The sequence below is a fragment of the Balaenoptera physalus genome (genome assembly GCF_965194825.1).
Source record: "Balaenoptera physalus genome assembly, chromosome: 19".
Taxonomy (NCBI): domain Eukaryota; kingdom Metazoa; phylum Chordata; class Mammalia; order Artiodactyla; family Balaenopteridae; genus Balaenoptera; species Balaenoptera physalus.
The window spans coordinates 1,225,659-1,253,323 of record NC_138900.1 but is presented as its reverse complement, the minus strand read 5'-3'; the positions used below and the strand labels follow the sequence as shown (position 1 = coordinate 1,253,323).

Below are 27,665 nucleotides of genomic sequence, written 5' to 3'. Positions count from 1 at the left end.
ATTGTTGAAGGCAGTAAATCATTGGACTCCTGTAGGCTTGGGAAGGGCAATGACAGATTGTAAAGGGGCATGAGGTAAATCATGGTTATGTTCATTATCGTGATTCTGATGGTTTTATTGGTTTATATATATGGCAAAAATTTTCAAACTATACATCTTAAATATGTATAGGTTATTGCATGTCAATTATGCCTCAATAAAGTTTCTAAAAAAAATGGTTCAAAATAAAAAAAATCTGGACCTCCCACTCTTTCTGGAAACCAGAAGGTTTAACGACTCAATATTGACTCCACTCTATTTTTTCCCATTCCTGGGGAAGGGCAGCCCTGAATCAGTGCTGGAAATATGGGCAAGCAATGGAGGCCATTGCAGTCTGGGACAACAGGACCACTGGCTGGACCACAAAAGACACGTCCCTGGACAACAGGATCTCCATTCTCTGTTCTCATTTCCCTGCCTTTACAGCAACGGACTTGAGTTGACCAGCCCAGAAAGACAACGAGAACACAAAACCTTTAGATTATTTGCTGACAATGAATTCAGCTATAGGAGGTACACAGCCTTTGGAGGATCTGTGATTCCTCACAGCCATAGTCACTGGAAGATTTATGGATGCACATTAGAAGAGGCACACTCCATTTAATTTGCTGCATGCTCTTCCACTGACTATTAATCCCACCCAGGATTTCACTACCAAGTATGGTTGAAACCCGGCTCCTGTAGTCTGAGGAGGGATACCAGTCCACAGAATTATGAACATCAGGACACTAGGTTCCTTTGTAGAACCTGGTGAAAAGCTTCCCCTCAACAGTGCTGGGCATTATAGGACACCCTCTGGGAATATGAGACAAAGTCATGGCGGTCCCAAAGGCCCTGGAGCTTGCCAAAATAAGTGACCCCTCTTCAGGGTAACCTGTGGTCATACAATATGTAGGCTTCCAGGTCCCAAATTAGGACCACAAAGCATTATTTTAGTTCCTAGGAGGTCTTGGGGAGCAATGCAAATTAGGCCAAAACTGGAATGAAAACTATTCTGTCATTATACTGTCCCTGCTGAGGCACAAGAGGCTGAGGGCCCATCCCTTCGTACAAACAGGCCAATTCTGTTTTCCACCCACCCCCCACAGTGAATACAACCCCCGAGATTAAAGGTAGATTAAACAATAAGACCTTTATTGCTGCACAAACCAGAGCAATGGGGGGGGGGAGGGGAGGCAATTACCAGTTGGTGACTTTGAGGCAGGAAAATCAACCACAAATGTCATGTGAAACCAACAATTTTGATGAAGGGTCAGATTCATACTTAATCAATTGGAAATAGGAAAATATAAGGGCACAGACTACTCAAGATTTCCTCCAGGGAATAGGAGAGAGCACAGACATCTGCCTTGTGTTAGCACATCAGGGTGACCGATGAAATACTGTGCAAGGCAGGAGAGGTGAGATGGGTTCTATCAGAGAAAATGGCAGAGATGTAACTCTGACAAGGGCCCTGGGGAGTTTAGAACATGGAATGTAGCTCCTGTAAGCTTCACAGGTCCCTGGAACTCATTGGGAATTTCGCCCCTCTGGATGTTTGCAAGTATGAGATTCAATTTCAGGCAGATGGCTCCCTCACAGAAGCTGTCTAGTGCTATTATAATGAACGAGAAGACAGCAATTCCTTGAGGTCTAAGGCCTTTCTCAAAGTGTGGACTTCCTGGTACTAAACAATGTTAGCTGTTTGGAGTAAAGGATTTCCCATACTTCCTGCGTTCATGGGGCCTCTCCCTGGTGTGAAATTTTCGGTGGAGATTGAGGCTGGAGCGCTGGCTAAAGGACTTCCCACATTCGCCACATTCATAAGGCCTTTCTCCAGTGTGAACTACCTGGTGTTGAATAAGGACAGACTTTTGCCTGAAGGATTTCCCACACTGCCCACACTCATAAGGCCTTGCCCCAGTGTGAATACTGCAGTGCTGAATAAGGCTGGTGCTTCTACTAAAGGATTTCCCACACTCGCCACATTTATAAGGCCTTTCTCCAGTGTGAATACTCTGGTGTTTACTGAAGATGGCTCTTCTGCTAAAGGACTTCCCACACTGGCCACACTCAAAGGGCCTTGTTCTACTATGAATTCGCTGGTGTTCAACGAGGCTGTAGCTTTGTCTGAAAGATTTCCCACATTCAGCACACTCATAAGGCCTTTCTCCAGTGTGACTTCTGTTGTGCCGATCCAGTTTGGATTTGGATCCAAAGGCTTTCCCACATGCCCCACACTCATAAGACCTTTCACTAGTGTGAACTCTCTGGTGTCTAATGAGAGTGGCTCTTTGGCTAAAGGATTTCCCACACTGGACACACACAAAAGGCCTTGCTGTGGTATGAATTCTCCGGTGTTGAACAAGGGTGAAGCTTTGTCTAAAGAATTTCCCACATTCGCTGCACTCATAAGGCTTTTCTCCAGTGTGTGTTCTCTGGTGCCGAACAAGATTGGATTTGCACCCAAAGGCTTTTCCGCATTCCTCACACTCATAAGGCCTTTCTCCACTGTGAATTCTGCAGTGTTCAATAAGATTGGAGCACTGACTAAAGGATTTTCCACACTCGCCACATTTATAAGGCCTTTCTCCAGTGTGAACTCTCTGGTGTATAATGAGGGTGGCTCTTTGCCTAAAAGATTTTCCACATTCACTGCACTCGTAAGGCCTTTCTCCAGTGTGGACTCTCTGGAGCTGAACAAGTGAGTACTTACAGCGCAAGGCTTTCCTATATTTGCTAGACTCATAAACCCTTTTCCTAGTAGAGACTGTTGGGTGGTAAACAAGACTCTGTTTGTAGCTGGAAGCTTTCCCACATTCACGCAACTTGTAATGACTTTTCCTACCATGAAAGGTCTCCCCACACTTGGTGATTTTGTTGGGTTTCTCACCAGTGGGAGTGATCTGGTGCTGGAGAAAACCCAAAGTGGCTGGGAAATCCTTTCCAACCTTCCTACAGGTGAAGGGATGCCCTGACACATGGAATATGCAACTCTTTACAAATGATGCCCTATCCATGTCACTTTTCTTTGCACTGAAATGCTTCTGAAGCTGTCGTAGGTTTGCACATGCCCCAATCAAGTATGGTTTCTGCCCAGGTAGGTAAGCCAGGTGCAAAATGTCTTTCAGGATTGGGACACATTTCTCACAGGGGTGAGCCTTCTGGCTGATTGGACCTACCTTTGGAGTCCTGACCTGTGACAAAGCTTCTAGGGAAACATTTTGCTCAGAAGGTGTCTCTTTATTCTCTGTTCCATGCAAACAAACTGAAAGAAGAGAAATATTTGTGAATCATGCTGATTATGGTGGGAGAGTATTAATCATGTTCTTTTTAAAACTTTCTGTATAATATGATGTTTTGACATCTTAAAAAACCTTCACGGCCAGGGAAACAGTGGACTTGAACACTATAAACCAAATGGATCTAACAGACATATATAGAACATTTCATCGAATACAGAATACACACTACTCAAGAAAATTCTCCAGGTATTTTCCAGGGAAAATTCTCCAGGATAGATCATATGGTAGGCTACAAAACAAGTCTTAACCAATTTAAGAAAACTGAAATCATATCAAATATCATTTCTGACCAAAATACGATAAACGTAGAAAATAATGACAGGAGGAGAATTGGAAGATTCACAAATATGTGGAAATTAAATAACACATTCTTGAACAACCAACGAGTCAAAGATGAAATCAAAAGGGAAATCAAAAAATATATTGAGACAAATGAAAATGGAAACACAAAATACCAAAACTTATGGGACCCAGCAAAAGCAGTTCTAAAAAGGGAAGGTTATAGCAGATACATATCTACACTAAGAAAAAAAGAAAGATCGTAAACACCCTATCTTCACACTTCAAAGACTAGAAAAAGAACAAACTAAGCACAATGTTAGCAGAAGGAGGGAAACAATAAAGATAAAAGTGGAAATAAAATAGAGACTAGAAAAACAACAGAAAAGATCAAAACTAAGATTTTTTGAAAAAGATAAAATTGACAAACATCTTAGATAGACTAAGAAAAAAAAAAGAGAGGACTCAAATAAATAAAATTATAAATGAAAGAGGAAACATTACAATTGATACCACAGAAATACAAGGATCATAAGACACTACTATGAATAATTATACACCAACAAATTGGATAACCTAAAAGAAATGGATACATTCCTAGAAATATACAACCTACCAAGATTTAATTTTGAAGAAATAGAAAATCAGAGAAGACCAATAATGAGTAAGGATATTGGATCAGTAATAATAAACCTCCCCCAAAAGAAAATCCCAGGGTTTGATGGTTTCACTGGTAAATTCTATGAAACATTTAACACCAATCCTCAAAAAAACTGAAGAGGAGGGAACACATCAAAACTCATCTTACAAAGCCAGTATCACCCTTACACCAAAGTCAGATAAGAACACTACAACACAAGAAAATCAAAGGCCAATATCCCTGATGAACATAGATGCAAAAATCCTCAACAAAATACAGTAAACCAAATTCAACAGCACATTAAAAGTGTCATACAGGGCTTTCCTGGTGGTGCAGTGGTTAAGAATCTGCCTGCCAATGCAAGGGACATGGTTCGAGCCCTGGCCCAGGAAGATCCCAGATGCCACAGGGCAACTAAGCCCGTGTGCCACAACTACTGAGCCTGAGCTCTAGAGACCACAAGCCACAGCTACTGAGCCCATGTGCCACAACTACTGAAGCCTGCACACCTAGAGTCCGTGCTCCGCAACAAGAGAAGCCACGAAAATGAGAAGCCCGTGCACTGCAACGAAGAGTAGCCCTTGCTCACCGCAACTAGAGAAAGCCCGTGCACAGCAACAAAGACCCAACACAGCCAAAAATAAATAAATAGATAAATTTATTTTTTAAAAAAAAGTATCATACAACATGTTCAACTGGGATTTATCTTTGGGATGCAAAGACATTTCAGCAAACACAATAAATGTGATATACCACATTAATAGAAAGAAGGATAAAAATCAGAGAGTCATCTCAATAGATACAGAAAAAGCATATCTCAAAATTTAACATCCTTTCATAATAAAAACTCTCAACAAACTTGATACAGAAAGTTTTTATTATATACAACATAATAAAGGCCATATATGACAAGCCCACAGCCAAGATCATACTCAATGGTGAAAAGCTGAAAGCTTTTTTGCAAAGATCAGGAACATAACAAAGATGACTGCTCTCACCACTTCTATTCAACATAGTACTAGAAGTCCTAAGCAGAGTAACTGGGCAAGAAAAAGAAATAAGAGGCATCCAAACCGGAAAGAAAGAAATAAAATCATCTCTGTTTGTGGATGACATAATCTTACATACAGAAAACCCTGAAGACTACACCAAAAACCTGTTAGAATAAACAAATTCAGTGAAGTTGCAGGATACAAAATCAACATACAAAAACCAGGTGCATTTCTATACCCTAAAAACAAATTATGCAAAAAAGAAACTAAGAACCAATTCCTTTTATGATGATTAAAAAACAAAACAAAAAATACCCTTAGGAAGAGATTTAAACATGTAGGTGAAAAGATCTTTACACTGAAAACTATAAAACATTGATGAAAAATATTAAAGACACAAATAAATGGCAAGAGGTCCTCTGTTCATGGATTGGAAAAATTAATATTCTTAAATATACTACCCAAAGCTATCTACAGACTCAATGCAACCCTTTTCAAAATTCCAATGCCATTTTTCACCGAAGTAGAAAAAAAAAATCCTAAAATTCATATGGAACCACAAAAGACCCTGAATAGCCAAGGCATTCTTAAGCAAGAAGAAAAAAGCTAGAGGCATCACACTTCTTGATTTCAAATTATATATATTACAAAGCTACAGTAATCAAAATAGTATAGTACTGGCATAAAAACAGACACATAGACCAATGGAACAGAATAGAGAGCACAGAAATAACCCTCTGCATATATGGTCAACTAATGTTTGAGAAGGGGGCCAAGAATACAAACTAGAAAAGAGTAGCCTGTTCAATAAATGGTGCAGGGAAAAGTGGATATCTACATGGAAAAGAATGAAATTGGACCCTTACCTTACACCATACACAAAAACAACTCAAAATGGATTAAAAACTCACATGTGAACTCAATATCAAAAAAAGCAAACAAACAACCCAATTAAAAAATGAGCAGAGGATGTGAATGGGCTGTTTTCCAAACAAGACATACAGATGGCCAACAGACACATGAAACAATGTTCAACATCACTAACCATCAAGGAAATGCAAATCAAACCACATGAGGTATCACCTCACACCTCTCAGAATGGCTGTTACCGAGACAACAAATAATAAGTGTTGGTGAGGATGTGGAGAAAAGGGAACCCTTGTGCACTATTGGTGGAAATGTAAATTGTTGCAGCCACTATGGAAAACAATATGGAGACTCCTCAAAAAATTAAAAATAGAACTACCATACAATCCAGCAATTCCACTTCTGGGTACTTCTCAGAACAAAACAAAAACACTAATTTGAAAAGATATATGCACCCCTCTGTTCATTGCAGCATTATTTACAATAGCTAAGATATGGAAGCAACCTAAGGGTTCTTACCACACACACACAAATTAATAATGATGATAATAATAATAAAGGGGTGGGAGGCAGTGGATATGTTTATGGTCTTGATGGTGGTGATGGTTTCAAGGATGTATACTTATTTCCAAACTTATTGAGTTGTATCCAGGAAATGTGTACACCTTTTTAAATGTCAATCATTCCTCAGTACAATGGTTTAAATATAAATAAATAAATAACGTTTAACATTTACTAAAAGGGACCAATGGTCAAACTTCTTAAACGTAATTATTAGTGGGGCTCAAATTATATGTGATGATTCCACTACTGTTTTGGCCACACAGCATGCAGGATCTTAATTCCCCGACCAGGGATCAAACCCACACCCCCTGCAGTGGAAGAACAGAGTCTTAACCACAGGACCGTCAGGGAAGTCCCAGGATTCCACTATTTTTACACACCATAACTGTATACTCTTAGGAATGTAACTAAATACAAAACAGAGAAAAATAGGTATGTCTCACTTGAACTGTAGCTTTTCTTAAATTTTCCAATGTCATAGCACCCATTACCCAAAACTATCCCATATTGGACACAGCTGCTCTAACATGCTGAATAATAAATTTAAATTAACATAAGTCTTCGACACAAATTGGCTTAATAAAATGGTACCTCACAGGCCACCCAGTTAAAATAGTTAATATAGCCTAATGTATGTTAAAACAGGGCCTTCAAGGATTAAAACTTATTATAGAAAATCTAATAAATGAAGGGGTGATTATCCTCACTGCTTTTCCATTCTAAAGCCCAATTATGTCTGTCCTTAAATCTGGAAAAATTAAAGGTGCCTCATGGTGGATTACTATAATATTGTGGTCCCATCCATCAGGACCCCATACCTAACATCAGTAAAAATTATATATCATATATACATATTGTTAAATACTAATTATATATATTATTAAAATTACCGACTCAATCAGAACTTGGGAAACCAGGTGTCATGGATCTGGACACATTCATTCTGCCAGGGTGAGGGCAAACAAGGTGAGATACTTTGTTTTAGGCTGACTGCAAGACTCCTAAATCCCAGATTCTTCCCTGCAAGCTTGGTGCAACAGGATTTAGAACTACTTGGGGTGGGCAGTGCACACAGTTCAGCACTGGTACCCACAACACATATGCCAAGAAAGTGGGGAAGTTAGCAGAGCCCATGGTCTGTCTGTGGAAAGAGCAGAGCTGCCTCTGGGGGACAGAAGATAAGATAGAGAACAGGACCCTTGGGTGAGGGCCTTACCCATTGAGGCTGTAAGTGCAAAGTTCTCCAGCATCACCTTGTGGTACAGGCATCTCTGAGCCTCATCAAGGAGCCCCCACTCCTCCTGCGAGAAGTAAATGGCCACATCCTCAAAGGTCACACAGCCCTGCCAGGATGAGGACAGATCATTCCATGATCAAATTCTCTCCTAGGACCCCAAGTTCCTTCACCCAGACATCCATCTCCTGCTCATCCTCCTTCCAGTGTCCCCACCTTAGAGGAAATATCAGGCCCTGGGGCCTCAGATACCTGCTCTCTTCTCATGGTATCAAGATCACTGTGTCTGCCCACACCAACAACAAGCACGTGGGCAGGGAGACGCCATCTAAACTCTGAGCCTGGCATTAGGGCATATGCCCTCTTGTCAGGTAATTCCCCTGGAGTCCCAAATTGTGCCTCCCAGAGACAACCGAATGTGGGCTTGGGGTTTCTTCAGGGTCTCCAGGTCCATAGACTGGAAAAATCCCAGGACACAATCCCAGAGACAAAGGGTGGGTCAGGACAATTGAAGGCCTGGAATATCCTCCACTCACCTTTGTACAGTCCATAAGCACTTCTGTAGTCATGGGAGTCTGTAGGAAGAGGGAGGTCATTAGAGGGATGTAACCATGGTAGGCTCAGTAGGCTCAGGCCTCACTGTACCCCTGTCCAGCCCTGGAGCAAGGTGACCTGGGATGACTGCATTATCTCTGAGCCTCAGTCCTTAGTGCTCTTACAACTGTATGATCTTGGATAAAAACTCAACCTCCCTGTGCCTCAGTGTTTTCATCCCCTTTCCAGTCTGTTCTTACTCGGAGCAACTTCTGGAAAATCTGAAAAGCCTAACTCACACCATGTGCCTCTTCTATTCACAACCCTCCATGGCATCCTGAGGTTAAAACTCCTCACCTTGCCATTCCAAGTGGGAATGATTCTGGCTCAATCGCCCCTCCACGACTTTACATAAATCGGTCCCTCTACCTGTAACACTCTCCCAACATGTCATCACACTGGTTTTTAGATATGGGGACTCCACCCATGAGATCCTCACTCTTCTGGACACAGGGATCTATACTGAATAGACGTGAGCAGGTGCCCCACACTTGGGGCTTTAGTGTCTGGTGGGGTGAGGGCGGTCAGGGCCCGCAGGACGAGCGTTTACCTGAGGCGGGTCCCTAGGCGCAGCCGCCGCCATCGGAGTCTGGGAGGAGCGGGGTCTTAGGTGGTGGGCGACAGAGACGGAACTCGTGTACAATCGTCATCTACCGCCGCGGCCCTGCAGACTTGCCGCTGTGCAGTGGGGACAACCTCTCCCCTAAAGCCTCCTCGCTCTGGTCACCCCGATCCTGACTCCGCTCTCCTAAAGGACTCGTAACGCGGATGGACACTGGAGCAGCCACAGTGACTGCCACAACAGCGGCGCGGGAAGTCCCACCCAGATCCTCTGGTCCGAACGAGAAAACGCCCTGCTTTCGGGCGTTCATTGGCTGCTAGTCTTGGCCCCCGGCCTCCGGCATTGTGGGTAGCGTAGTTCCCATGGCCCCACCAGCCACAGAGGAGGACGCCCACACCGAGATCGCGGAGTCCCGGAGGCCGTGTTAGGGCTCTGTGGCCCGGGCGGCGGTCTACCCTGTGGGCCTGTACGGAGGTTGCCCGGAAAGTGTCCGGATGAGGGGTCGGCGACGCTTCGACCCCACATGGGAACCCCTACACTGGCCCGGGTGGTCGCGGGCTACATGGGAGGTCTCCCCCGGCGCGGGGGTTGGGGGAAGACACAGTCAGCACCCTTTGAAAAAAGTCCTGAGTTCCCTCCCTGGTGTGAGAGCCGCTCCCACCCCTCTGCGACCCCTGACCGCAAAAAGGGCTCGTGATCTGACCGGATCAGGGTTGGCAGGTTTGGCTGCGCCTCCTGGGAGGTCGCCTGGAAAGGTCGGGAGTTGACTTTGTAGCCGAAAAGTTGAGACTCTGCCTTGAGGGCGTCTGGCGGGACTCGGCGTCCGGAGAGCAGCGCGGACTTGTCGCTGGCAACCGGGGTGTGCGCTTGACCTCTGCAGGGGGAGGGGTGAGGACCTTCGTCCTGGGACCAGCAGTAGAGACCTCGCGCCTGAAGCCCAGAGGGGCCAGGGGAGACCTTCAGGGAGCTCCAGGTTGACCCTTCCCAGGAGGACTCTGGTGAACCCGGCAGCCTCCGCGGGGTCTGGAGGCCCTTTGAGCGTCCCCGCAGCTCCCTACCCTCCCCCCGGGAAAGCCCCCAGGGCAGCTGGCAGCCCGCAGCCCGCATGTCTCCCGGACCGGCGGGCGCCCCCTGGCGGCTGCGTGTGAAAGTTGGGATTCTGCCCTTAGGTGAAAACGGGGGAGAGCGGACTCTGCGGCCAGGGATGGAGACTCAACCCCAAGGGGAGTGCCATTAAAGACGTCCAGGGAGGTGCCCACTCTCCCTGGATGTCTCCTCCGGCTCCCGCGCCCCCCTCCTCTCTGCCTGAGTCACTGTCAGCCTGCAGCCAGCGGGCACTGTAGGGTCCGGAGTTGCAGCCTGTCCCTCCTGCCACACCCACTGTGCCTAGGCCTCATTGTCCTATCCAAGATGCGACCTCAGATCACACATGGCTTCGCTGCCTTGAAGTGCATCTGTTCCTGGAGGAAAAGAACTAATGGGGTTCCCTTGGAACACGGGAGCAGGGAGAGATTGTCACAGAACCGCCTCCCCAGCGTGGAGCGCAGGGAGGACCCTAGACCAGCCTGCGCTTGGGCCAGGGTCCTTCTGAAGGAGGCTCTGCTGCGGATGGGGTAGGCTGGCAGTGGTTCCCCTACCGCCCCCACCTGCACGTCTTCCCAGAGTCGGGGTGTCTGGAAAAGCAACACAATTCAACGCGCGATTCTGCTGAAGCATAACTCATCCCGTTATTAAAAGAGAGGGTTGTAAAGTACTTGAAGAGAATTCCTAGACTAGGAAACCCCTATGGGGAGGTAGGACACCGTCAAAGCCTAAATGCAGGCAGCTAGGGGATCGTTGCTGCTCTCATTCCCTCCTGGCCCCTCCACCAGCTGCTGCAATGCTGCCTGACCAGGGTAGGAGCATATATATTAGGGCACCCTGTTACTCCTAAGTGAAGCCTTTCTGGGGTCTCCACTAACCACCTAAGGTGTTCAGGGAGGTATCCCCACTCTGCTCGGTCAGGATTCTAATATCACCGGCGCTGTGCAGCCTGTGCAATCTCCGGCCAGTTCTCAGCCCTAGCCGCAGTTCTCTGTGCATCCCTGTGAAGTCTCACGCTGAACAGGCACAGTTTAGCTTTCTTCCAGACACCCTGGTGACCCCATGCAGATTTCTGAGGCATCTTCATTGCTCACATACCATTTTCGGTCAGGTCCACACAGGAATTCAAGCCTCCTCCTCTGCCCTGAGCTTTGACTACATGGAAATCCACATAGTACAGCATGAAACGTCCAAATAATTTAAAGGCTGGAAGAAATCTGATTTGAGTAGGAGCCCCTTCTAGAAAGAGACTTACTGGAGTTAGGGAAATTATTTTTTGAGCTGAATAAGAGGGGAGGAAAATCCCAAAATGACAGGCTCAAGTCATATTATATACTACCTCTGTTCCTAATAGGATATGTCTACATCCTGTTGGAATCAGTTTTGCTATGTGCAGTTTACTCACAGAAAGAAAGATGGCTTTCCCTGACTTATGTGGGGAATGGAGAGACACTATGAGGAAAGGAATTTAACATGTGGGCTGCAAGCCCGACTGGGATGGGCAGGGGGGAAGAGGGGCCAGGGAGCCTCAGAAAATGGAACAGATAAAGCTTTAAGGAGGTGGTGGAAGAAAGGGAGTTTTCCCGTTAAGAAAGTAGGTATCAGTCCATGTTTGTTCACTGATGGGAGGTCAGAAGAGAGGGGAAAATGGAGGAAAAGGATCAATAAAAACAGGAGTAAAATACTCCTGTTTTTCAGTAAAATGTCAACATCATTATGTACCTGGGAAATTCTAATCAAAACCGTGAGATACCAGTCTACATCTACCAGGATAACTATGGGGGGAAAAGGGGAAATAACAAGTATGGATGAGGCTGTGGAGAAATTGGAACACTCGCACATTGCTGATGGGAATGTAAAATGCTGCAATGTGAAAAACAGTTTAATAATATGAAAACCGGTTTAGCAGCTCCTCAAAAACTTAATACAGAAATGCCACTGGACTCAGCAATTCCACTCCTTGGGAAACCTGAAAGAATTGAAAGCAGGGACTCAACCATATTCGTGTGCAACAATTTTCATAGCAACATTATTCACGATAGCCAAAAGGTGGAAACAACTGAAGTGTCCATTAACACATGAATAGATTTTTTAAAATTAATTAATTAATTAATTAATTAATTAATTAATTAATTGGCTGTGTTGGGTCTTCGTTTCTGTGTGAGGGCTTTCTCTAGTTGCGGCAAGCGGGGGCCACTCTTGTTGCGGAGCACAGGCTCCAGATGCACAGGCTCAGTAGTTGTGGCACACAGGCTTAGTTGCTCCATGGCATGTGGGATCTTCCTGGACCAGGGCTTGAACCAGTGCCCCTTGCACTGGCAGGGGGATTCCTAACCACTGTGCCACCAGGGAAGTCCCCCTATAAAGTCTTAATTAAATCTCCAAATTTTTTAATACTGTCTGTTAAATAAGCCACTTCTCCCAACTAATTCATCATTTAGTTTTTTTATACATATGCTCCTATAAACTTATCCTATAAAAATGCCTGCAAACGTAGATATATTGCAACCTTATTGTTCTATCCCATATTTGTGTTTTGCCAGTAGAAGTCTGTAGTCACTACTAAATTATATATACATATTAAGGATAGTTCGTTTCATTAAATTGATTTTAAAATTTTTGTATAATTTTGATGTTCGTAGAAACTTCAGAACTGTTAACATTTTCACCGGAATTTTATTAGATAAACACACTTATTGTGTGAATTGAATTATTAATATTGGGAAAATTTCCAACTAGGAAAAGTTTCTCTGCTGCTATTTAATGTGAATCCTATGATTTGCATACAGTTTTTGATTTTCACTCAATAACTCCCTCACATTACTTAGTTTTTAATGTTGTTTTCCAAAACTTAATTTCTTTCACTGGTGTATTTTTGCCTATGCATTTAAGGAGATTGTTGTGTATAAACGAAAATATTGGCAATCTTGATTTGTGACTATTCTAAATTATATCATTTATCCTAATAACAAGTCCTGTGTTTCTAGAGTGTACCTCAAGTGTATAAGTGTTTCATTTCTCAATCATAGAAATTAAATACATCTCACAGTTATTATTCCTGCTATATTAAATGATCATGACAGGAAGATGGTAATTCAACAAGGTGCTGTCCAGCATGGTGGTTTTGTGTCTTCGCAATATGAGAACGTCCTCATATTTCATTGTCCAGTACTGTAACATCAGTGCATCTGGAAGAAGGAGTTGTTCTCATGAAGAAGTCTCCCCTAAAATGTTGTTGAACTTATTTTTTATTATTTAATTTTGTACCTCTGTATCTTTTCCCAGGATGTAAAATATTTTAAGTGACATCCACGGGGGTCATCCAAAACAGATCAATTTTGTGTGCCAGCACAGAGATTTCTTAATTGTGAAATACAGTCTGTATAGATATTCCTGGAGAAATGATTGATACTTTCCCATCACAGTTTTCTGAATAATGAGTTGTTTCCTTAACATCTCCCAGCATTAACCTTTGCAGTTATTTTTATGTCATTTATAGGCATTTGGTTTACGTGAGCCAATCCTTTGGAGTTAGTGCTGTACCAAAATTGTGCAGGAGCAGCTTCTTCAGGTGGAATCCTGTGACCTCAGTGTTCTGTTTCCTTGCTTCCCTTAAATGACAAGTAATTTCAGGATTTTCTTGGAAAGCTCCTGCTCTAGACTTGGAATAAGATTTTTTCCCCTCTCAAGACACTCTGCTTACTTATATTGGGAAATGAATTAATAGTCCGTAAAGTGAGTAGATTTAGGCATTGTTATAGGGTTGTTCATAATTCCTAGATTTTCTTTCAATTTAAAGAGTAAGGAAAGGCATGTATTTTTAAAATCAAATACTATGTGAGTTAATATTGATTGTTCCTATAAAATGTAGGTTTTAGTTTTATTCAGATTCTTTGGCTTTGTATTTGAATTTATTTATTCTTAGATAGAAAGTTTTGTTTTCCACTTATATTAATATATTCGTTTCCAAAATACCATACCAATACTTTTAGTAAAATACATAGACAAAGTTTAAGATCTTTGCAGGTAGTTTTACCTTGATATATCTCCCTAGGGATATAAAGTCAAAATCCTGTGTTTTCTTTTCTTTTTTTCTTTTTCTTTCTTTTGGCCGCGCCTCACAGCTTGTGGGATCTCATTTCCCTGACCAGGGACTGAACCCAGGCCACGGCAGTGAAAGCACTGAATCCGAACTACTAGACCACCAGGGAACTCCCTGAAATCCTATGTTTTCAATTCACTTGAAGTATTTTCTTCTCATATAGAAACAAGCAATGGGATAGTCAGTTATTTTTTAACTTTTAGATTTTATACTTTAAAAACATAAATTTGCTTTACTATTGTTTAATAGTTATGTGATATTTGCACATTTGTACAAATAAAACACCATAACAAGATTTTTTTTCTTAAAAAGTCTAGCTTTAAATCCTGCCCCCTTCTATATATGTTCTCTGCCTATATTTTCATTCCTCAATATACATGGAAACACTTAGCATACTCTACAGAGTTCTCTACCTGGATTTTCACTTCAGGAGACATAAAGTTCATAACTGCAGATCAGAGTGTAGAGATCCTTCTCACTCAATTTATAGGTGTAGAAAACTCTATTGTGCAGCTGGGACATAATACAGACATCTGACTCATACAGATAGACATTTAAAGTTTTTTCAAGTTAGAATGTCCATGAATAGCCTCTGCACCCAAAAGCACACATACTTAATGCCCATTTAAATTGACAGAATATGTGTAAGATTTAGCATTGGAGGTTACTGGGCATGATGGTGATGGTAACTCTTTTTTTTTTTTAAAGACTATTTTTTAGAAGAGTTTTGGTTCACAACAAAATTGAGAGGAGGGAACAGAGATTTCCTATATATCTCCTACCTCCACACATGCGTAGCCTCCTCCATTATCAGCATCACTCATGGGAATGGTACATTTTTTTTTACCAAATATGTAACTATTTTGATACAGCATAATCATTCGATATCCATAGTTTAAGGTTCACTCTTAGTGTTGTAAATTCTATGGGTGTGGACAAATACATAAGGACTACATTCATCATTATAATGTCATACAGCGTATTTTCACTGCCATAAAAATCGTCTATGCTTTGTCTATTCGTCCCTCCCCACTCCTCTCTACTCCTGGCAACCACTGCTCTTTTTATTGTCTCCATAGTTTTGCCTTTTCCAGAATTTCAAATAGTTAGAATCATACAGTATGTAGTCTTTTTAGATTGCCTTCTTTCACTTAGTAATATGCATTTAAGTTTCGTCTATGTTTTTTCATGGCTTGATAGTTCAATTCATTTTAGTGCTGAAAAACATTCCACTACCTGGATGTACCAAAGTTTATTTATCGCATATATGTTTTTGTTTGTTGAACTGTCATTCATCGGGCTTCAAATAAAATCAGTATCCCATAGATATTGATGTGAAGGCTCCTGCCAAGTGGGGAATGGGGATTATCTTCCGCTCTCAAATAGGAGTGGGAATCCTTGGGAACTTCTCCCTCCTTTGTCTTTATAACTTCACACTTCTCACTGGACATCAGATAAGACACACAGACTTGATTCTTAATCAACTCGTCTTAGCCAACTCCCTGGTGCTTTTCTCCAGAGGGATCACTCATACAATGGCAGCTTTGGATCAAAATATTTCCTGAATGAGTCTGGGTGTAAACTTCTCTTCTTTTCCACAGAGTGGCCAGAGGGGTTTCCCTCACCACTACTCCCCTCTTCAGTGTCTTCCAGACCATAAAGCTTTGCCCCAATTTCTCTAGGTGGGTGGAGCTCAGAATGAGATCCCCAAGGTATATTGGTTTCTGCTGTTTCCCTTGCTGGGTCCTGCATCTCTTGGTAAATATCTTTGTTTCTATCAATCTGAATGGCCCAAAGCACAGCAAAAATATTAGTGTGAAGGACTTCCCTGGTGGCGCAGTTGTTAAGAATCCGCCTGCCAATGCAGGGGATACGGGTTCAAGCCCCGGCCCGGGAAGATCCCGCACGCTGCGGAGCAACTAACCCCGTGCGCCACAACTACTAATCCTGCATGCCACAACTACTGAAGCCCGCGCGCCTAGAGCCCGAGCTCCACAACAAGAGAAGCCACTGCAATGAGAAGCCCGGGCACCGCAATGAAGAGTAGCCCCCACTCACAGCAACTAGGGAAAGTCCGCGCGCGGCAACGAAGACCCAACGCAGCCAAAAAATAAATTAATAAAAATAAAAGAATAAAAGTTAAAAAATATCAGTGTGAAAATAAATTATGTATATTGTTTCTCACTGAATCCAGACAGACTTACCAAGTTTGTAGTTGTAGTAATATTCGTCACAACTGACTTTGTGTGTTTAGGCCTAATGGTCTGCACTAGTGGCTCCATCGTCCTTTGCCTGCACAAGCACAAGCACAGGCAGCGAGTCCAACACATCTTCCAGATCTTCTGCTGAGGCCATAGCCACATGTACTATCTGGATCATTATGAGCTCCTTTTCCCCCTTTACTCACATTCTTCTCTTTTGTCTATTTGGATGAGTCTATTTGCTATTCCAGGACAGTGGCTGGTGCATACCTCTATGTTTTTGTCTGGGAAGGAACCAGCCTGGAGTCTTTTCTCTCTCGTCCTGACCCAACGCACTGAACCCGTCCATCCTCTTCAACGTAGGAGGGACAGACCCACGTTGTGTCTAAGTGACTCTGTAGAATGATGTGTCCATGTCCATGCATCACTTTGGGAGCCGCTGAAATCATATCTTTAGCTTTCAAAAGTAGTTGAGCTTGAAGAAGGCTGAAGTGATTCCTTTCTCAACACTTCGGTGACCTGCAGACAAGATTCCCAGAAATCAGCCTTCGGCCTCTTTAAGAAGGAGTTAAGCTCCGCCTCTGCGCCCGGAAGTTGGCAGCTCCACTTCCCAGTGTCCCTGGTGGGGCCGTTTAACCTGTGTTCCCCGTCACTGATGCGGCGCGCCGCTTGCCGAAGCCTGTGGAGCTGTGGGAACAGCCCAGAATGCCTTCTGCTAAGCGGAACAGACGCTAAGCCAATGAACACTGGGTAATGGGGGGTGTGTTTGGACCACAGGCTTGGGGCGGAACTTCCGGCATCGCTCAGGTAGCGGCTGTTTTGTCTGCTGTTGCGTCTGTCTGCTCAATCACAGCTTCAAGAATGCGGTGTTGGGCCCAAGGTGACGAGAGCGGGAAGGCTCGAACGGAAAAGTTGTCCCTTCCCAACTGCACAGCGACATATCTGAAGGTCAGCGGTGGTGGATAACAGCTGTGCCCTCGTCCCTATGCTTCTCCACCGCCCCTTACGACCCGGCTCGACCCACACCTGCGATGGCTGTCGCCGCGTAGAGGGACCCAGCTCAGGTAAATACAGCGTCCTGCAGGTCCTCACCCTACCTTACCCCCACTCGTGTCCTAAGAGTGAGGGGCGCCTGATCACATCACTGCTTCCCAGCCACAAAGATTTTAAAAAATCTTTCTGAAAGAATATAAAATATTTATTAGATACAAATGATTAATATTCCTGACTATGAGTTCATGATATTTTATGGTCAAGAACTACTGAGACCCTCTCTCTTTTCTCTTTTAATATTTATTTAATTTATTTATTTGGTTGCGCCAGGTGGGCTCCTTAGTTGTGGCATGCATATGGGATCTAGCACCCTGACCAGGGATCCAACCCTGGCCCCCTGGTTAAGACTCCTGAGCGCGGAGTCTTAACCACTGTGCTACCAGGGAAGTCCCCCAAAGCCTCTCTTTATTCGACAATTCTTATGCATCAAAATTGAGAGAACATGAACCCAGGAGAGAAGCATATAATTTTAAGGTAAGAGTTAAAGTCAGCTGTTATTTCTGGTAATATAGCAGGGAAGGATCCAGAGCTCACTTATGTACTGAAACAATTTAAAATGCAGGATTTGAAAAACACACAAAGACATACTTGATCACCATCTGCGAGTCTGCACTGGAATAAGGCTTTAAGAGTCTAAAGAATGTAGGAAGCCTTTTGCAGCAAGTTCTCATGTGTTCAGCTCTAGGCAGTCTACACTGGAGAAAGGCCTTACTGGTAGTGCAGTGAATATGGGAAATCCTTTAGCCAAAACTCCTATCTCAATGGCCATTTGAGAGTTCACACTGGAGAAGGCCTTATGAGTGTGGGGAATGTCGCAAAACCTTTATGTACAAATACAAACTTGTCCAGCACCAGAGAACTCACAGCAGCAAAAGGCCTTTATAGTATAACTAATGTGGGACGTTCTTTAGACAAAACTTCAGCCTCGTTAAATACCAGAGAATTCACCCTGGATCGAGGCCTTATAAATGCAGCAAATGTGGGAAGTCATTTAGAAAACATTGCAGCCTCATTCCCCACTGAAAATGTCACACCATGGACAGGCCCCATAAAAGCAAATGTGGGAAATCATCATTTCCAGGTCTAACATTTTTTTAGTACTAGAAAGTTCACACTTAAGAAAGGTCTTAGATCTGCAGAGAATGTAACTGGTGGTAAAAGTCATTTCTTTGGACTTCCCTGGTGGCGCAGTGGTTAAGAATCCACCTGCCGATGCAGGGGACACGGGTTTGAACCCTGATCTGGGAAAATCCCACATGCTGGGGGGCAACTAAGCCCGTGCACTGCAACTACTGAGCCTGTGTTCTAGAGCCCACGAGCCACAACTACTGAGCCCGTGTGCTGCAACTACTGAAGCCCTTGCGCCTAGAGCCTGTGCTCTGCAACAAGAGAAGCCACCACAATGAGAAGCCCACGCACCGCAACAAAGAGTAGCCCCCACTCGCTGCAACTAGAGAAAGCCCGCGTGCAGCAGCGAAGACCCAATGCAGCCAAAAAAAACAAAAACGAAAGTCCTTTCTTTTATGAAATGTGGGTGAGAGTAGATGATAGTTGATGTCTGTGAGATGTCCTCTTTGGACCAAAATCATCAGCAAATCATCCTCTCTCCCACCACTGTGACCATTAAATCCTCCCACTCACACTTCCCCCTTACCTCATGTCTACTTTCCTCCATGGTTGTTGGCCCCACACAGCTGCTATGAGCTGTTTCCTCCTTAGTGTAGCACCCAGGAACACATCTCTGGAGCCATTCCACATGGTGTCAAATCCCAGCTCTGCTACTTTTGAGCAGTGTGACCCTGGGCAAGTTAATGAACTCTGTACATCAGTTTCCTTCTTGTTAAAATGGGGTAATATGACATCTACTGTGCAAGATTGTTATTAGGATAAAATGTTTAAGAGAGGAGCACAGAACACAGCCTGATGCTGTGGGTGAATTAGTGGTTTTGATCCCTGCTGTCATTAGCATTGTGATCATCCTGCCTGATCTCAGCGCCTTGTGGAAATAAAGTCTATACACTTCTATTCCTTGGTCATCAATTTTAAAGATCCACCTATATCTGTTTCGGAACTTCTGTTTCCCTTCTTATTCTCCACAGTAGAAGTCTTGCTTCAGGCCATGGCCAATTGCTATAACAGAGTATGCATGATACTTTCTCATGTTTTCTCTGTGAATTTGCTTCATTTATTTCCTGGATCTTCTGTATCTTAATCATCTCTACTCAACAAAAAATATGCTCTGATTGGATGAAAAATAAAGCCAACAAAAATATTCTTGGATCTATAATGACCTTTAAACTGTGTTGACTTTACTCATAAAATCAAGCTATTAGAAGTTGAGTAGTTCTTGAAAGGGAAGTGTGTTGTTCCTTTTTTAAAATCCCATTTACTCTTTGTTTTTTGTTTTTGTTGTTTTTTGGCTGTACCGCATGCGGGATTTTAGTTCCCTGACCAGGGATTGAACCCGTGCCCCCTGCAGTGGTAGTGTGGAGTCTTAACCACTGGACTGCCAGGGAATTCCTTCCATTTACTCTTTATTTCATTTTTTAACTAAAATGTACAATGATGCACACAAATCTTATGGGTTCACTTAAATTTTTACACATGTATAAACCAAAATATTCTTCACTCAGATCAAAATTTAGAATATTTCCAACACTTCGGTAGGTTCCTGGTGGCCCATCCTTGTCAATAGCTCCTCCTACAATGGTAACCACTATTTACACTATCACCATGGATTTGTTTTGACTGTAATTGAGTGGAAGTAAGTGGTGACCTGCAAAATTTTCTCTTTTGTGTCTTCCTTGTTTTGAACATTATTAGGTCTATGGCATTCGTCTGTTACACATACCAGAATTAAGTTAGGATGAGGTCAGAATGCAGTAGTGTAAGCCCTTAATTCAATATAACTGGAATCCATATAAGAACAGATAATTGGGATACAGTCCTTAGAAGAGAATGCCAGGTGAAGATGAAGGCAGAGATTGGGTTGATGCTTCTGTGTAACAGGGTTCATTAGAGATTGTGAACAAATCATCAGAAGTTTTGGGAAAGTCATGAAACAGCTCTCAGAAGGAACCAACCCTGCTGACATCTTGATCTCAGGCTTCTAGCCCCCAGAGCTGTGAGAAAATAGAGGGACCCAGAGACATGTCACTGTTGTCTACTTGCTTTGTGGCTGCCTGATTTTCTTCTCCACATTTTTTCTATTAGCCTGTCTGAATTCCTCTTTCATTTCTGACCAAACTGACTGATCCTCACATCCATTTTAAAGCCTTCACTACACATGCAGTGAAGATCAGTAAAGAGTGTGTTGAACTCACAGCTACTGAGCATTCTTTTAGCATCTCTATAGCCATTGTTGACATACACTATTAAAAATTCTTTTCCAGGTGCAATTTGCTAGTGGAAGTTGAGAGGAGTTTTTCTCTAAATTTCTCTCATCACTGAAAGAGATGATCGTCCTTTCCCATTTTGTGAACTGAAAGAGTCACATAAGAAAAACATCACTGAATGTTTGCAAGTTTCAAATGGCAGGAATGATCAGGGATGTGAAGAATCCCCACATATAAATGTTACTGTGAAATAGAAGCATGTTTTATATGTACTTAATATCTTAATTCCAATAATATCTCACCTCCATTCAGTATAAAGATCTCAGATACTTCTTGGTTCTTAGTGTACCACTTACAAGACATTAAACAGTTTGGTTTAACCAATATTCAGACCACAAACACTGTGCTGAGTATCTTCATATCCCTTTCTTGGAGAGAGGCATTTTCTTTTTTTTTAAAATAAATTTATTTATTTATTCATTTATTTATTTGTTTATGGCTGCGTTGGGTCTTCGTTGCTGTGCACAGGCTTTCTCTAGTTGCGGCGAGCGGGGGCTACTCTTCTTTGTGGTGCGTGGGCTTCTCATTGCTGTGGCCTCTCTTGTTGCGGAGCACCGGCGCTAGGCATGCAGGCTCTAGAGCGCAGGCTCAGTAGTTGTGGCACACGGGCTTAGTTGCTCCGTGGCATGTGGAATCTTCCCCGAGCAGGGCTCGAACCCGTGTCCCCTGTGTTGGCAGGCAGATTCTTAACCACTGCGCCACCAGGGAAGTCCGGCATTTTCTTAATTAACTCCAATTATGCTCCTGTAGAATCTTTTTAATCAGAGGACGGTTAAGAGCCTTTATTTGTTATTGAATGACTGCAGTTCTTAAGGGTCAGCTGTGGTCAGTAAGGAGGGCAAATTTTGGATTTAAAAGCCTTTCTTGTCTCTAATACAAACTGTTCATTCTTACTCTAAGATGGTCAAACTTTTTAACAAATTTATTTCCTAATTTCTCTTAACAGTAGTTCTGTTTCTTTCCTTATAGCTCTTACTATATTTTGCTTCATCAATATAATTTTTTGCTTCATCAATATAATTCTACTAGTCATTTCTCTTTTTTTCGTTTAATTTTAGTATCTAATTAATTAATTAGTTTATTTTGGCTGCTCTGGGTCTTGGTTGTGGCACGTGGGGTCTTTGTTGTGGAATGTGGACTTCTTAGTTGCGGCATGTGAACACTTAGTTGCAGTGTGCGGGATCTAGTTCCCCGACCAGGGATTGAACACCGGGCCCCCTGTATTGCGAGCACAGAGCCTTACCCACTGGACCATCAGGGAAGTCCCCTCTGTTTAATTTTTTTTTTTGTATGTGAATGTTTATCGTGACTTTACTCATAATCTCCAATAATTATAAACAACCCAAATATCTTTCAATGGGTATATTTTAGAATAAACAGTGATACATTGATACAATAGAATGCTGACTGACAATAAAAAGAACTACTAAACCATTAAAATGTGAACAAATGTCACAGATATTATGCCAAAAAACATATTACATGATGTTCTGGAAAAGACAAAACTAGGAAAACAAAAATTTGATCAGTGGTTACTAGGAGTGGGAACTGACTTTTGAAAAAACATGAAGGAACTTTGGTGGTGGTGGTGCTTCCCAAACTGTATAGATGCCACAGCACTGCACACAAAAAAGTCAGTTTTACCAAATGTAAATTATCAATAAAACCAACTTAAAAAACCCATCAGTCATTTTTCACCTATCTATTGCCAAAAACCCAAGTCTAATGACCCATCATTTTAGGGAGCCTGTAGGGTAATGGGCACTCTTATACATGAGTATAAATTGGTACAACCTCCATGGAAGGCAGTTTGGCACCATCTACCAAAACTGCCTAAATCCTTTGACTCAGCAAAAAGCTAATTCTTACCTGGTACTTGCTCATCTGTATGCATGCCTCAAGTTACTACATCGCACTCCGGTACCCAGTACTTTCTGAAAGTTTGCTTTAACCGAAAGAACTTCATTCGTACCTGTCTTTGTTAACTGGAAAAAAATCGAGATTTTCACATTTATGAAAAAAGGCAAAGGGGGAAAACAGCAGTTTGTTTTGCAGAGAGCCACTAGAGACGGCAGCATGTCTGGGCAGTGGGAGTGCCACTGCCAAGCTCTTTCCCTGGGAACTACACTCTGGCATCTCAGCATCCAGAGCCATCACTTTGAACTGTCTGTGAGCATCTGTGTTTTATCCCATTTTATGCCTCTGTTAGCAAAATGTGTCATAAGGTAATTTCTTCACTTTTTGCCATTTTGGCTTACAGAAGGTTTCAGAGGCATACTCTACTTTTGGATAGCAGGGGAAACCTGTATAATTACAAATGATGGAAACCCAAATATCCATAGAATGCACTACTATACTATGCAGCAGTAAAGATGGACACTTCCTATGGAATAATCAAATTCATTTGTTATCTGTATAACAGCATGTACTGCACATGGGGTTTTTGGTTAAAAACGGGGAAAGGTTGGCTGAGGAGCCAATGGGGCGAAGCTACCATCTGTGGGATTATGACTGAACGCCTCTAAGTCAGAATCCCGCCCAGGCGGAACGATACGGCAGCGCCGCGGGAGCCTCGGTTGGCCTCGGATAGCCGGTCCCCCGCCGTCCCCGCCGGCGGGCCGCCGCCCGCGTCCCCCGGGGCGCGGCGCGGCGCGCCCCGCCGCGCGTCGGGACCGGGGTCCGGTGCGGAGAACCCTTCGTCCTGGGACACGGGGTGCGGCCGGAAAGGCGGCCGCCCCCTCGCCCGTCGCGCACCGCACGTTCGTGGGGAACCTAGTGCTAAACCATTCGTAGACGACCTGCTTCTGGGTCGGGGTTTCGTACGTAGCAGAGCAGCTCCCTCGCTGCGATCTATTGAAAGTCAGCCCTCGACACAAGGGTTTAAAAAAGGATTAAAAAAAAAGAAAAAACTTTAAAAAAAAAAAAAAAAAAAACGGGGAAAGGTAATTATACTAATTTGTTGTGTATGCTTTAAGAAACTAGGTACACAAGAAACTAATAGTAATGACTATGGAGAAGGACTGAATTGGGCAGAAATGGATGTTAATTCATGGAAAGGGAGGGAAGTTTGTGGCCTGAAGAGCCCACAGTTGTTTCTTGTACAGTTAGTACTGACTTGTTCAGTGATGGCTGGGGAAATGCCACTACTTTGTATTGGTAGGTGCTTTGTGAAAAAGCTGAGAAGACACTTAGGAAGCTAAGAATGTTGATCCAAAGAGGGGATTCCACGGCAGCTGATAGCACTCCCCTCCAATCCCACTCCTCTTAGTAGAGGCTAACATCCCATCAAATTGGCTGAGTCATACCACACCTTCAGGGAGATTAAAAAAAGAGAGAGAGAGAGAAAAAACACAAAAGAAATGGACTGAGTTATTTAATTAGGTTCTTTATAAGAAGTTTAGAACACTGCTTTGTGAGGATAAATTCCGTTTGTGAGAGCAAACACAGAGCGGAGGTAGCCCTGGAGCTGAGGAACAGCTTTGATTCTTCGCAGAATTTTGAGTCCACAGCTTTTTGATCAACCTTGCGCTGCTCTGTAATCTCGTATTTCTCTCTCTCTGTGTTGAAGATCTCACCTTCCTGGTGCCTGGGCTTACACAGCTTCTTCTTGAAGTAAGCGTCAGTGAGATGTTCGGGGATTTTCACACCACTGATATCAATTTTGGTGGAAGTGGCAATGACAAATTTCTGGTGTGTTCTCCGCAGAGGATCTCGATTGAGGGACAGAGGCCCAGTCACAAGTAGCAAGCCACTGCGCAACTGCTTCAGAAAATGACCCTCTTGCCTCTGTGGTGCCCAGTGAGGATAATCAGAATGATGCTAGCGCGCAGTTTTCTCACATGCTTACTGTAGGGTTTTTGCCATGACTCAACAGCTTTCAAGGCACATCTTCAGTAGGATAATACCTAGGCATTTTGCGAAGTTTAACCACCCGGGTAACACCATTCTTGTCACCACCAACTGGTTTTGTGACAGTAGCAAGGACCTTCACCTTTTTCTTTTCAACCTTGGATTTAGATGCTGAATACTTCCTCTTGTACAAGGCCTTTCTGGAATACATAGCCGATCGGGAATATCTGCCAATTCCTCTGACCAGGACAGGGTTTTGGCTGCAGTGGGGCTTCCCCTTCTTAACCTGCTTCACCTTTTTAACCTTGCCACCAGCCTCAGCCTTCTTGGCTTCAGGTTTTTCTCCTTAGTATCTGGCTTCTCAGCCTTTTCACCTGCCATATTGCAAGATGGGAAAGAGCCCCTCTTTTTAATTTTAAAGGATGTTAATAGGTTCATCATCTTGGCAGGGTGCTGAAGCAGTCTTGAGTTTTCTACTCCCTACATTCTTCTGCGATTCATTCTGATTCTCCTCTCTGCACTGCTGCTGCCTCCCATTAAGCCCTCACCCTCTCCACCTGGAATATATATTTAAACTTGACATATATGTCATGTGTTACCATCAAATGCAGGTATTTGTTAAAACTGGGGATATAGTCGAGCACAAAACATAAAAACTACTACCTGTCTAGTGGTAATGAGCTCCCTTCAGCTTTTGTTTATCTGGTAATGTCTTTATTTCTCCCTCATTTAAAAAAAATTAATTTATTATTTATTTTTGGCTGCATTGGGTCTTCGTTGCTGCACGCGGCTTTCTCTAGTTGCGGCGAGTGGGGACTACTCTTCATTGCGGTGCCCGGGCTTCTCATTCTGGTGGCTTCTCTTGTTCCGGAGCATGGGCTCTAGGCACATGGGCTTTAGTTGCAGCATGTGGGCTCAGTAGTTGTGGCTGGCGGGCTCTAGAGTGCAGGCTCAGTAGTTGTGGTGCACGGGCTTAGTTGCTCTGTGGCAAGTGGAAACTTCCTGGACCAGGGCTCGAACCTGTGTCCCCTGCATTGGTAGGCAGATTCTTAACCACTGCGCCACCAGGGAAGCCCTCTCCTCTTTTTTTTTTTTTAAATACATATATGCTCTTTTTTTTAAGAAATCAATTTATTTATTTATTTTTGGCTGCATTGGGTCTTTGTTGCTGTGCACAGGCTTTCTCTAGTTGCGGCGAGTGGGGGCTACTCTTCGTTGCCGTGCGTGGGCTTCTCATTGTGGTGGCTTTTCTTGTTGCGGAGTGTGGGCTCTAGGCACGCGGGCTTAGTAGTTGTGGTTCACAGGCTTTAGAGCGCAGGCTCAGTAGTCGTGGCACGCCGGCTCGGTGGTTGTGGTGCATGGGCTTAGTTGCTCTGCGGCAGGTGGGATCTTCCCGGATCAGGGCTCGAACTCATGTCTCCTGCATTGGCAGACGGATTCTTAACCACTGCGCCACCAGGGAAGCCCATCCCTCATTTTTTAAAGGGAGCTTTGCCAGGTATAGAATTCTCAGTTGACAGTTTTGTTTTTAATCTCTGTGGGGGAAAGAGGGCTTGGAGTTTACTAGTCCACCATTTTGCTGATGTCACTCCTCACATAGTGTTTTAATTGAAACTTTTTTAACTTAAAAAAAGAATGGGTCTAGCAATCTGGGTTGGATGACCTGGTGACACAGTAAAAACTTGGTCAGAACTAGGAATAAACTAGGAAAAAGAGCACACTATGTTTTTGCCTTTTCCTGTTTGCACATCTGCCCATATGCCATTTCTTTCAAGAAGTTTTTTTTTTTTTATTTTTTTTATTTTTTATTTTTTATTTATTTATTTATTTATTTATTTATGGCTGTGTTGGGTCTTCGTTTCTGTGTGAGGGCTTCCTCTAGTTGCGGCAAGTGGGGGCCACTCTTCATCGCGGTGCGCAGGCCTCTCACTATCGTGGCCTCTCCCGTTGCGGAGCGCAGGCTCCAGACGCGCAGGCTCAGCAATTGTGGCTCACGGGCTTAGTCGCTCCGCGGCATGTGGGATCGTCCCAGACCAGGGCTCGAACCCGTGTCCCCTGCATTGGCAGGCAGATTCTCAACCACTGCGCCACCAGGGAAGCCCAAGAAGTTTTTAGAAACAACATGTATGTAATTTCAAAATTTAAATAATTATTTTACTGAAAATATTATCATGGAAATGTTTTATCTTTATTTCCTTCTCTTATTTATTAATGTAGAACACTGTCATATTGACTTTAGTTTTCATTGGAAATAATTCCTTTTTTGGCTAAATACAAAGTTTGGTACACAGGTTTATTTTAGTTTTGTTTTCATTTATGTGACTATATCTTAAACTATTTTGTTATATCTATTCAGGCACAATAATTACATAATTCTAAAACAAAAACAAAACAAGTACATTCTGAGCGCTATAGTTTCATCCTTTTTCCTCTGTCCTCTTCCTTCTCCTCATCTCACAGGTGCCCCTTGTATACAGTTTTTATTTTTCCATTATTAAGATACAAATGCATAAATATATAGAAATGCATAAACTATATGAATTATATTCATTTTCTTGCCAAAATAAAGCTAACTGCACAAAGTATTCTGATAGTTACTGACAGTTTAGGTCTGAATAGTTGAAATAACTTACTCATGTCCACAGCTGCCCAGTGCTCTCTTAGGAGGATGCACCCTGATTTATTCAATCTTGGTTATTACCAAAAATGCTGCAAAAATAGTTTCGTGCTTGTGAAAAAAATCTGCTTTTAACATTTATATAAAGTTGGAATATTTGTTAGGAGAGCAAACAAGTTTACTGGCTCTAATAACAGGTACTCAATATTTTATAGTTTCCAGAGTCCTCTGATTGCAATAATATCAAACTCCAACATTCCCTCTAAATTTAGAAATAATGGTTTTTACTAATCTAAATGTGAGTATTAAT

General features: G+C 43.1%; 2 protein-coding genes and 1 pseudogene across 24 annotated transcripts in view; 1 reads left to right on the top strand and 2 right to left on the bottom strand.

Annotated features, from left to right (window-relative positions):
• Window positions 1-1,339: 1,339 nt before the first annotated feature.
• On the bottom strand, window positions 1,340-17,061 carry ZNF416 (zinc finger protein 416). Of its 5 annotated transcripts, none has more exons than XM_082436479.1 (4): window positions 16,445-17,061; window positions 8,436-8,474; window positions 7,882-8,008; window positions 1,340-3,286 (listed from the first exon to the last, which is right to left on the bottom strand). In XM_082436479.1, exons 1-4 carry the CDS (start codon window positions 16,601-16,603, stop codon window positions 1,716-1,718), a joined length of 1,896 nt encoding a protein of 631 aa, XP_082292605.1. In that variant the 5' UTR covers window positions 16,604-17,061; the 3' UTR covers window positions 1,340-1,715. The 5 variants fall into 5 exon arrangements, with proteins under 5 accessions (XP_082292605.1, XP_082292609.1, XP_082292607.1 ...); XM_082436483.1 differs by lacking the exon at window positions 7,882-8,008 and adding an exon at window positions 11,237-12,107 and having other exon boundaries at window positions 16,445-16,526; XM_082436481.1 differs by lacking the exon at window positions 16,445-17,061 and adding an exon at window positions 11,237-11,283.
• A 180-nt stretch (window positions 17,062-17,241) lies between these two features.
• Window positions 17,242-27,665, top strand: part of LOC309648180 (uncharacterized protein) — a 57,940-nt gene continuing 47,516 nt past the window's right edge. For 15 of the 18 annotated variants that reach the window (XM_082436542.1, XM_082436540.1, XM_082436539.1 and 12 more), the window contains exon 1: window positions 17,457-17,505. Coding sequence is in view for 1 of the 18 variants with exons in the window: in XM_082436543.1 (XP_082292669.1) it covers window positions 17,427-17,505 (79 nt within the window). In the remaining 17 variants the exon portion in view is untranslated. Of the gene's footprint in view, window positions 17,506-27,665 lie in introns of all 18 variants that reach the window. The other 3 variants (XM_082436547.1, XM_082436544.1, XM_082436543.1) reach the window with 3 other exon arrangements.
• LOC309648277 (large ribosomal subunit protein eL6 pseudogene) lies at window positions 23,824-26,515 on the bottom strand (annotated as a pseudogene). The gene has a single exon. The product of its transcript is annotated as a large ribosomal subunit protein eL6 pseudogene (transcript).